The sequence below is a fragment of the Ylistrum balloti genome, unplaced genomic scaffold (assembly GCF_031769215.1).
Source record: "Ylistrum balloti isolate Yb309-2 unplaced genomic scaffold, AGI_CSIRO_Ybal_v1 Utg371108, whole genome shotgun sequence".
Taxonomy (NCBI): Eukaryota; Metazoa; Mollusca; class Bivalvia; order Pectinida; family Pectinidae; genus Ylistrum; species Ylistrum balloti.
In genome coordinates this window covers 536,838-548,933 of record NW_026782609.1, presented here as the reverse complement: position 1 = coordinate 548,933, position 12,096 = coordinate 536,838, and the positions used below count along the sequence as shown (strand labels likewise).

The window sequence follows — 12,096 nt, the reverse complement described above, 5'->3', positions numbered from 1 at the left end:
CAATCATAGGCCCTTTACTTTCCAATATTTTCATTGATGATGTTTTTATATGTCAAGTCATCCAACTTATATAATTACGCTGATGATAACACCATCAGTAACTCTAGCAAAGATCTCCTCACTCTAAAACAAGCAGTTGAAACAGACTGTTCAAACTGGGTTAAATGATTTTACAAGAACCAAATGAGGGCAAATCCTGAAAAATTTCAGGCTCTATGTGTAGGTAAAAAAATCAATGGAGGCATTTGCAAATTTTAAAATAGATAATGTAACCATTTTACCTGAGAAAATTGTAAAATTGCTTGGAGTTTATTTTGATTCACTTTTAAATTTTGACTTTCATGTCTCGGAGCTATGTATAAAGGCCTCCAGAATGTTCTGAAAAGAATTGGAACTTACTTAAATAAACAGGGCAGAAAAGTTATATATAATTCTTTTATACTTTCAAATTTCCAATTCTGCCCATTAGTCTGGCATTTTACAAGTATGAAAAGTGTGCGAAAGATGGAAAAGATCCATGAGCGTGCTCTAAGATTTGTTGAAAGTGATTATGAGTCATCTTTTATACAAATTGTCCCCTGAATACATTCTAGATCTGGTGAAATTTAAAGAGTCTATTCATAATTTTAAGAAGGACTACACAGTCACTGTGCCAAATGTAAAGTCTACCAAGTATGGACAGAAATCGTTTAGTTTTGAGGCAGCACGGGTGTGGAACAGCCTTCCGAATGAATTACGGAAGTGTGAATACTACCCAGAATTCAGGAGGCTGATCCACACCTGGGATGGCCCGATATGTTCCTGTTCTATCTGTGCCAAAATGAAACCTTGATCTGCTTTCTGTGTGTGTTTGTCATTTGGTCTATGTTGCCAATGTTTATTTCTTACTGTTTGTTTCTATATATTTTTTATGGACTAGGGACCTGGTTTGTGGGGACTATACTGGCCCAACTTACCAGACCTCTGGGCCATTTTAATTTATAACCATTAGTGCTTTCATAACTTAAATATGCTGTGTCTTTATGTACATTTTAATCAATGGAAATCCTGTAATTAACATCTCGAGTTACTACTCTGTGCATGTTTTATGTCCATACACGTATGTTTCACATTTTGTTTTTTTTCTTTTATATTGATATGTTTTGTCGTAATAATAGCTCCTCTGAGCTAATGTTGACTTTGTTTATCATATACGACACAAAATAAAGCTTATTGTATTGTATTGTATTGTGATCATAACAATCATTTGGACAATATGGTAATACGAATAGTATTAATTGTCTAATCCATCAGTCGGTCACAATTCATCATTGGCGCATTACTTTCGGACCTCTTACAATCATTCTTCGCTAACTACGCCATGTTGATGAACAGCCACCAAACATATCCATAAATGACTTGAATTGTGTTCATACTATAAGATTTATTTCAAAACTGATGGGTGAAATTCCAGTATTTTTTCTAAAAAAAAATATATTCACAGATATGATCCCAAATTTGCTCACCTGAAATGACCGACATGTGTATCGGACATGTGACTGCACTTCCGTTTCTGATGACAGACGCTTGAGTTAGCTAAGTGTGACCCAGAAGTACAAATGTTTAACATGAAATTATCATTTGAACGGGAACGACATTTTGATGAAAATAAAAATCAAAATACATATATGGTGCGAAAGTGTTGGATATCAGTATTTGTGTGTGAACCTTTTCTGAAGGATGAGGTTTAAGTTTTTATTGTTTGATCTCGTTTTCTCAAATGAGCCATATTTCTAAGTAAACTTCTTTTTTTAACACAAACTATTTAAATAAAGTTAATTTTTCATCTCTCAGTCTACGACTCAATATTTCGATAAAATTGGAAATGAGTCATCAAAAGTGATCATTCATGAATAATTTTTTCAATATAAGATGTGCAAGTTTGGACTCCTGTATCCGAAAAATTGTAAGAAGGCGTGGCCTATTATTCATGGTTGATTTTTATTCAGGTGACAGACGACAACTACGGTATACATTGACATCTGAGGATGAATTGATCAGTTATTTCATCCTATCTGGAAGGAAGTTTGACATGTAAAAATGTGCATTAAGAAAAAAATCACAAATTTGCCAATGAAATATATACTCATAATATGTTAAAGTGAATAGTTTAAATCACAATTTGTTTATTCGTTCTGGAAGCATGACATTTACCAGTAGCCAAAATTATCAGGGTATATAGAAGTACAGAGTAGGTCAATATTTTATGTGATACGGCTTGACAAAATGGCCGTTACGAAATACATAACGGTCCAGAACCGATGTCCAGACGATACATTTTTTTTCTCTGGTTTACCATTTTGTTGTTTAATAATTTAATATATTGATGTAGTAAATACATTCTTATCTGATAGAAAAACATTCCGTAGTGTGTATGTAGATATACTGTACAGTTACCTTACATCCTAAGTGCATTCCAGATACAAGTGCAAGCCTACTCGTATGGCCTAGCAGTAGAGGAGATTCTTCAAGGGTGATGGTCTAATAGATAGAGAATATGTGGTCAGTGTCTTCAAATATATACTGCATTTTGGCTCGGGACAGAAAGACAAAAGTGGCGACCACGTCTTCTATTTATCCTGCAACATTTACTGCAAATCAGACCATTACAACTTCAACAGTTTTTTCATTCAATCTTTGTTTACCTGATGTTGATGTTATGCTGAATTTTGACGTACGCCAATATGATTATTTGATGCAGAAAGATAGTTCCAAACTTCAACAGATGTGACAGCGATTTTATGAATTTTTTTTGTAATTAAATATGTTCAGTAAAACATGTAAAATCTCTAATTTCATCAGTTATTAGGTTGTTTGTTAAATGTTATTTTTATGTAAATTCAGAAATAAATTCCATCAAATACAACTGTTTTCCTTCACTGTCGAATACAGCAAAAATATATGTGGCAGACATATTCAAACAACTAGACTGCGAGTTGCAGGATAAAACCCGATGCTTGTTGAGGGTTAAGACTGTCAAAGACCTCTTCAAAGATGGCTTACCCTGACCACAAGTGGAAATGTATCCATCATTCGGGTAGAGATCAAATAATTCATATTTTTTCTTCATGAGAAATTTCTGATAAGGTTATCCTGAATGAATTAGACTTTGTTTGAATTGTAGGTAAATCCATATTGAGAAGACTAGATCAGACCTGGAGACTTGTGAGAATGACTTCAAACAGTATGGTATGTTTTGTTCTATCAATTTTCTAGCTCACCTGCCCAAAGTTATTTGGTCAGTAGTTGGTTGATATTAAGTGCTATGAACATCATTCAAATTAATGACCTTGACTCATTCCATAGGTTACAAGAGACAAATGATATGGCAGACCTTACATTGGGCTAAGTGGAAGATCAAACTGACACCTACAGATGTGTCTACCAAGTTACTGCTACGGTTCCTACAAGCTTGTAGTTGAATCATCCCAAATGGAATAAGATATAAAAATAAACTGGCCTTCCTTTTGGCTGTGGAGGTGATATTGACAGTTATTTGCTTAATTGTCTGATGCCACCAAATTCCAATATTGATGGACAGATTTCAAATGGATTTTAAAACTGTACAGATAATGGAGATGGCCCTCCCAGTGGCTGATTTAAGCACACCTGGTGTTTATAACCAGGCTGGTTGTAAAAAGATTATGATGGAAGCATTTCTTTGTCCAAGAGGACCAAAAATTATTAATAAATTTCAAGGGTCCACTTTCCCGAGTGGTCAGCAAATATTAATCTCAATAGAAAACAAAGAAATGAGTGAATGGTGATAGGCTTTTGGACCTTTCATTTAGCATACCTTGGTGAGAATAGTTGTAAACAAAAACATTCAACAATATTGTATCAGGTATTTGTAAACTGATTTTGATGTTTTTATTGTTATGTAATTAACCTCTATGTTTTACTGTTTCAGAAACCAGTAGAGGAATCAATCATAAGGAAAATTTCAGAAAGACTAGCACCTCAACACTTGGAAGTTATCAATGAAAGTTACATGCATAATGTTCCCAAAGGTAGGTAAAATATACAATTTTAATTTCATTTTGTCTGATTCAGAATTACTAGTAAAATATCACAGTCTGAAGGAACCAGCTGATTATTCCACTGCTGCATGTACTTCTATTGTGATGATAACTTGATCAGGTGTATATATTATATAAACTCCATGACATGGTCACATGACCTTCCACACCTCAACAGAACTTGATGATCATCAGTCTCGCGTAAAAAGCACCTTAGCAGAACTTGATAGTCATCTGTTTTCAAAAATTTTCATCGATTTAATTTAAGCGCATTATGTATTCACTTGCATCCTTTCTTAAGGAGTGCTTAGGGTTGTATTTATATATTATCCAGCTTCCCAAAGTGACATTATCATCACAGTGTCTTACATGTACAAGAGGTAATAGGTTGTAGCAGCTAAATAGAATGTAATTTGATATATATTTGATACTGTTAACACAAGACATCCTATATATGGCCAGGTGATTTTTTTGTGATGATTTTTTTTACTCTTTCTAGGATCTGAGACTCATTTTAAAGTGGTAGTCATATCTGAAAATTTTCAAAGTGTTCCTTTGATAAAGGTAAGTAAAATAACAAGTGAGTTTTTTGGTAACCATACAACACAGGATAAGGTTTTAAAATAGGATTAAGTCCCCCACTCAAGCTTGATACTGAACCAGAATACTGAATAACAAAATATACATCACTCGTCATATGGAGGGAATTTCATTTATTGTATGGGAAGTATCTGCTGTCGTTATCCATAGAATTATTCATTTTTGTTTTATTTTGACTATCTATGGAAATTTTAGAATTTGCTAACTATGATCATTGTCTAAATTTCTTTGAAGTCTATCAACTTTTTCATATCGGTCTGGAGTAAGAATGAAATATCGATGTACATTCAGAATCGTTTGTGATATCAAAGTATAATTGATGTTTTTCATGGAATAATTACCGTCATACAATTTCTATATGAAATGTCCAGGGTCTGATGGCTGTATTTTATTATATTAAAGAGACATAGGATGGTAAATGAGGTTCTACAAGAGGAGCTAAACTCTGGAGTTCATGCATTGTCCATTCTAGTAAGTATGTTTATATTGTGTTCACATAAGTAATCTGGAAATATTTCATGGGTATTTTTATTTACTCAATAAAGCACTGCCCTGTTCACAGCAGTTAACATACTGGCAATTATTGATAACTTTGTAATGCCTTCTCATTAAAAATTTCGTTGTGTTTGCAGGCTAAGACGCCCCAACAGTGGGAAGAGTCACAGAATATAGGCAAATCCCCACCATGTCGAGGAGGAGCAGGCTTATGATTCCTTGTCTGTGGTCTGTGTGTAGATCTGTCTTTACAGACATGGAGAAACGGGCTTCTCACCAATGCAGTGAACATCATAGCTCTGATTGGATACTCTCATTCTGTGATGGTCTTGTTTTACAGAAATCCTTATCCATCATATTGCATGCAGGAGAAAACTTTCAGTTCTAGACAATAAACGTGTACTCATTCGCTGGTCCATAAATCAATTTTCATACCTGGGACATGGAAATTCCACTTAGTTAACATCAGATGTGACATCTCTCACAGGATGCAATATCTCATTATTGTGATGGACTTCAGAATAGACCACCTTATTTCACATCACATGTCGATGTAAGGAAAGTAAAGATAATGTGATTGTTAGAATCATTTACCAGAAAACTTGTACAGCATATATACAGTAAAGAATTACATTCTGATGGGCAATACAGAATAAGGTCCAAAAAATTCATTTCATTTTAAAACAATATAGTTCAGTTGGGGTTAAGTTAAGATTTTTAAAGTTTTGCCCGATGCTTTACCGAATTCTTAACTTTAAACAACTCAAGTCTTGAGATATCTGTCTTCATCACACAGAGGCAATTGATTGATTTTCTCCTAAATACTGCAAGTTGATGTTAAATCAAAATTGATCATATTGTAATCATTCACCTCCTCGTTGGTGAGATAGGGTGATCGCAACCTTCAGGAATAGATGTTTCAGTTGCAAACACTTGGCAAGCATCAAGTTTACTTACTTAATCATCTTTCCATTCAGGTTGATATTTACCTATCTCACCTACAATGGAGTGAAAGGTTTTATTATTCTTTAGCAAACATTTCTGCATTTCATACTGGAAAAAACACTTGTGAGATGTAGACTATTGTCACTCAGCTGTGGTGTTGAATGATCTGTTACATAAAGGCCATGTTCACCGTAATCAAAACTACAAGATGTTGTTTAGCATACAATGTACGCTCACACTAGAACATAATATATGGGACAGGAAAATTATTCCATCTGTGAAGACAAAGTAACATAGCTGAATTCTGAGAGATATGGGACGTTAGCAAAATATACATCTGTGACAGAAAAAGATTGAGGAATCATATGTTCCATAGAACAAGTAGCCTGAAGAAAGAGATGAGGATTAGTAAACAAACAAACAAAAAAGAAAGACAAATGGTCTGACTGCTACTAACAAAACAGACATTTTATATAGCTAATTTTCTGCTTCATTCCCAAACACTTCAATAGAATTGATTGTAAACACGGAGAAATTTAACAGATGAGTTTAGTTAACTTAGCCAGCATTTATGTTGTGTAGATGATGGTGATTAAGCTGACACAGAGAAAACAAAACCCACTGTTAATCCATGGAATACATGGAACCCCTACCTTGTAAAGTAACAGCCCTGAACCTTTAGTACGTGTAATGACAAGTATCTCATTCCTTTCACCTCACCAACTTAGAAGAAAATGTCACCCATCAAACTTTGTGGTTGTCATTCTTTTTCCTGAATATGTCGGGGACAAAATGGATGTGGAAATGCAGCACAAGACTATCAGTATCATAGCTTGAACTAATTCATTGTCTTATTTACCAATCAAAAGTGATTTAGATTTTACAAACGTATATATATTGTCAAATGTAATGTGGGATTTTTTTACCTGTGTTCTGAGCAACTTGATTTTTATTTTGAATGTTTGAATGTTAGAAAGTGAGTGTGAACTAATGTAGTTTATATTTGTAAATAAAACAAATGGCAAATGTGAAACAAAAAGAAAAATTAAAAGTTTTCACATGTTTTATTTTGTTTACTGAATTATTTAAACCATATAGGCTGACTCAAGTTTCATTCCACTAAAAGGGCTTGTATCCTTATGCTGACTATACCTTTATCTGTCCAGTCTGATGTAACAAGAGTGTTTTATTACAAAAGAAAGCCTTTATCCAACTAATGTTACATTTACCTGTGTAGTCAGTATCAGAAATGAACTAGATTGTATGCAGACATGTTTGTATTTGATCTGCAATGTCTAAGGACTGCATCGGAGTATGTTCATTAAAAATACTAAATGATATGGTTTATGGATCAGCGATCAGCCATTACTAGCAGGTCTAGAATATATTTTAAGGTTCCAAGTTATACTGACATTGTACGCCAAACAAAACGAAAATGCATCAGATCAGATAATATATCCAGAATAACGCAATGTAACCAAACACATATATGTTTAGATGAAAAAATCATAATTAAGAAATCAACAAAGTGGAATCAATTTTGTTATATTCAGGATAAAAATTCAAGTAAACCTGACTTGTACAAGGTGTACCAATGATTTAAAGAGCTATTCCAGTTAAGGCAAAACACCATTATTACCACAATTCTTTGTGACTAGTAATTCCAGAAACATGGTATGAACAGGATGATTCCAGTTACCTTGTGACAACAGAGTGATTCCAGTTACCTTGTGACAACAGAGTGATTCCAGTTACCTTGTGACAACAGAGTGGTTCCAGTTACCTTGTGACAACAGTGTGGTTCCATTTACCTTGTGACAACATAGTGATTCCAGTTACCTTGTGACAACAGAATGATTCCAATTACCTCGTGACAACAGAGTGGTTCCAGTTACCTTGTGACAACAGAGTGATTCCAGTTACCTTGTGACAACATAGTGGTTCCAGTTACCTTGTGACAACAGTGTGGTTCCATTTACCTTGTGACAACAGAGTGATTCCAGTTACCTTGTGATAACAGAGTGGTTCCAATTACCTTGTGATAACAGAGTGGTTCCAATTACCTCGTGACAACAGAGTGGTTCCAGTTACCTTGTGACAACATAGTGATTCCAGTTACCTTGTGACAACAGAGTGATTCCAGTTACCTTGTGACAACAGAGTGGTTCCAGTTACCTTGTGACAACAGAGTGATTCCAGTTACATATAGATATACATCTAGTTATGCAGTAGACGGTCCATTTTCCTTCTGCTTAAGTTAGTAAAAAAGTGCACAGCCACTGCTTGTAAACAAATCTCAAATGTTCCCAAAGATATCTAAAGATTGAATGTTAAGAAAATAGATTTTAACTATTTTTGCTTGGTTTCATCAAAAAGAGTGTTACACTATATCCTTACATATTAAAAACAGAAAAGAATATTAAAATGTTGATCAATTTGTTGAACAAAGTTCCAACTTCACGAACCTTTAAAACTCTTATCATGTCCCAATAGATAGGCGTTTACCCAGAATGAAATAAAATTCCATAATACACCATCATATACAATTTTATTGGGTAAAGAATGGATTTACAAATTGTTATGTACCAGATAAAAACACAAGGGAATAACTTGATGAAAGTGACTTGTTTTTTGAGAACTGATCAATTTAATAGCATAGAGAGCACTATTGCTGAAAAAAAACATTTGAAAAATGAATAGAAATCTATGTATTGTATCATTTATATACAAGGTTTTTAACACACAATATACTGAGTTCGTCTCGAACTGTGGACGCGAGGGCTGTCGTCCATGGAACAATTTGGAATATGGCGGGAAATAATTACACCTGGCACATTCGGAACTCCTCACGGTGTTTCCCTAACCTGTGGATGGAAGTTGTTGCTTGCGCTACTGCAGTACTGTTCAAACATCGATAGATTTGTTGATGTTATGAACGGCACGTGTTGGTGTTGAGACTGAGAAACAGACGCTCGTTATATTCATTGGCTATACAGGGAAAATATGCGGGTAAGTGATCGTAATCAAGAGTACTGTGAACAGGTGTCGATGTTGTCGTTTCTGTTGTACAATGGCTGATCATAGTATGTATGTACTTGTAGCACTGGTGTTCGGCGTACATAAGCCAACAAGTGAGCTGCATAGTTTAATTATAACTAGGCCTACGACCGGCAACTTCCCACATTCCTTAGGCGCGAAGGCTGATATAGAAGCCCCTGTGTCATAGATAAACACGTTTTGTATTTAATACTGTGCTCAGCTGAAATATTCTTGCTTTATTCTTGCCCTATAGAATGTAGATGGACTAGGATTGGCAATATGGCACTATTATGTACATGTACTTATATCACGACATCATTACAACTAATACAGCTTAATTACATCACTAATCATCACCCCTATACCTGTCGCATCATCACCCCAATATCTGTCTCACATCATCATCCCAATATCTGTCTCACATCATCACCCCAATATCTGTCTCACATCATCACCCTAATATCTGTCTCACATCATCACCCCAATATCTGTCTTATCATCACCAGAATCTCTGTCTCACATCATTACCCCAATATCTGTCTCACATCATCACCCCAATATATGTCTCACATCATCACCCCAATATCTGTCTCACATCATCACCCCAATATCTGTCTCATCATCATCCCAATATCTGTCTCATCATCACCCCAATATCTGTCTCATCATCACCCCAATATCTGTCTCATCATCACCCCAATATCTGTCTCACATCATCACCCCAATATCTGTCTCACATCATCACCCCAATATCTGTCTCACATCATCACCCCAATATCTGTCTCATCATCACCCCAATATCTGTCTCACATCATCACCCCAATATCTGTCTCACATCATCACACCAATATCTGTCTCACATCATCACCCCAATATCTGTCTCATCATCACCAGAATCTCTGTCTCACATCATCACCCCAACCCAATATCTTTCTCACACTCTGTCTCACATCATCACCCCAATATCTGTATCACTTCACACCAATATCTGTCTCACATCATCACCCAAATACCTGTATCACTTCACACCAATATCTGTCTCACATCATCACCCCAATATCTGTCTCATCATCACCCCAATATCTGTCTCACATCATCACCCCAATATCTGTCTCATCATCACCCCAATATCTGTCTCACATCATCACCCCAATATCTGTCACACATCATCACACCAATATCTGTCTCACATCATCACCCCAATACCTGTATCACTTCACACCAATATCTGTCTCACATCATCACCCCAATATCTGTCACACATCATCACCCCAATATCTGTCTCACATCATCACCCCAAAATGCTAAATGATATTTTTCATATTTTCCCAAAAGGCAAAGGTTACTGATATTGGGCCTATAGCATGCTTGGATGAAGGGCTACCAAATTATTCAAATGACTTGCCCTGACCCACATTTAGGGTCACAGATATCAACTGTTTGAAACATTTTTTCAAAAAAGTTCTTTTTTATCAACCAAAAGACCCATCACACTGACCAGTAGCATAAAGGGATGAACATCTACCACATTTGTTCAACACAATGACCTTGACTTATTTTGATGGTCACAGGTGTTGGATATCTTTAAATCTGCAAGCAACATTTTTTCAGTAATTAAGAGGCCCACAGTTCTGATATTGAACCTGTAACCTGCTGGGTTGAAGTTTAGGGCTACCGAATTTGTTTAAGGGTGTGCCCTTGACTCACTTTCAAGATCACAGGAGTCATATATGTGACAAATGTATTGTTGCATGTATAGGGAATGGGTTTTTTCACGGTAGCAGAAAGTGAAGTTGCAAACTGACAAAAATTAACCAACTTTGGGCCTCCTGTTAAACATGAACCCCATGAAAACTAACAAAAGCACATTTTGGGCGAGCAATAGAAGAAAAAGATTTTGTTGACAAAAGATTTCCCATGTCAATTATCAAAATGAATATACACATTCATATTATGTACAAAATTTGGCAACAATGAAAGTTGAATCTTGATGGTTGTATATGAAGCTGCTGATCCCGTCCAAATTACATTGTGGAATACATAGATCTATAGACATCTACATTGAAGCTCTAGAAAACCATATGCTATATCCTGCAACAGTATGTGCCCCACAGGCTAACTTTGTAATATAATCCAATCTTGTAGAAACAATAAGTGCATTTGGGTACAAAGAAGTTGATTATGGCCTGCAGGGTCAGGGCGAGACAGCAACACAGGTTTCTTGTATGTCTTTGATAACAATGATCATACTTCATTTTTTGACCAAAATACTGTAAATTCTGTATTCTAGGAACTATTCACAGCTTCATAACTTATTCATCTAATCCAAACAGTATTAGAGTTTCAGGTCCACAATATCTCAGTCGATATTTTTAGACTTTTCTGGTGAATATCAGAGTTGTGTGAAGAATTGGCGTTTCTCTGTCAGCAGAGATCAGATTGTCCTATGTGCTGTCATAGCTTTAGGCAAAATACTTACCTAAATTGCATTAGATCATGTGACACGATGTTCAGTAAGGTAGCCACAGGATAAAGCACATACACAAGTGACCCTGCATCAAAATGGCACTGGCTTTTTTCCATGGGACAATGAACTTAAAAAGTGATAAACAAGTTCTCATTTTCAAGGATGAATTTATCATAACTACAGTCCACATTGTGGCAATGCAGAAATACAAAACAAACTTTAAAATTTTGAAGAATATCATCAACTCATCATGAAGGGTGACTGACCACACTGGATACAGTACCCAAAATCATTGGGAAATAATTGTTGATTGACGTAAAGAGAAGAATAATTAAAAGTTTTTATTGGTAGCATTACAATATCAATAGTGTGTTAATACAATTCCAAAAGAACTATGTATCAGTTTCTTAACATAGAGGTGAAAAAGCCTGATATGTACATTAAGCCTGATCTATGGGTTTCGTTATAGAAACTGAGGTGTACAGGTTAATG

At 35.3% G+C, this 12,096-nt stretch overlaps 2 protein-coding genes across 2 annotated transcripts in view; both read left to right on the top strand.

Moving 5' to 3' along the window:
- Window positions 1–3,167: 3,167 nt before the first annotated feature.
- Window positions 3,168–7,120, top strand: LOC132560752 (bolA-like protein DDB_G0274169). The gene is made up of 5 exons (XM_060225428.1): window positions 3,168–3,228; window positions 3,950–4,049; window positions 4,558–4,622; window positions 5,061–5,129; window positions 5,291–7,120. The coding sequence occupies exons 1-5, from the start codon at window positions 3,211–3,213 to the stop codon at window positions 5,366–5,368; spliced, it is 330 nt and encodes a 109-aa protein (XP_060081411.1). The 5' UTR covers window positions 3,168–3,210; the 3' UTR covers window positions 5,369–7,120.
- Window positions 7,121–9,021: 1,901 nt separating this feature from the next.
- Window positions 9,022–12,096, top strand: part of LOC132560748 (uncharacterized) — a 29,329-nt gene continuing 26,254 nt past the window's right edge. Inside the window, exon 1 of the mRNA XM_060225423.1 lies at window positions 9,022–9,107. The gene's annotated coding sequence lies outside the window, so the exon portion shown is untranslated. The remainder of the gene's footprint in view (window positions 9,108–12,096) is intronic.

Bases quoted from the DNA above. Each gene is read 5' to 3' on its own strand.
- LOC132560752 (XM_060225428.1), top strand. The intron at 4,050-4,557 runs GTAGGTAAAATA...TACTCTTTCTAG, and splicing joins CATGCATAATGTTCCCAAAG to GATCTGAGACTCATTTTAAA. The intron at 5,130-5,290 runs GTAAGTATGTTT...TTGTGTTTGCAG, and splicing joins TTCATGCATTGTCCATTCTA to GCTAAGACGCCCCAACAGTG.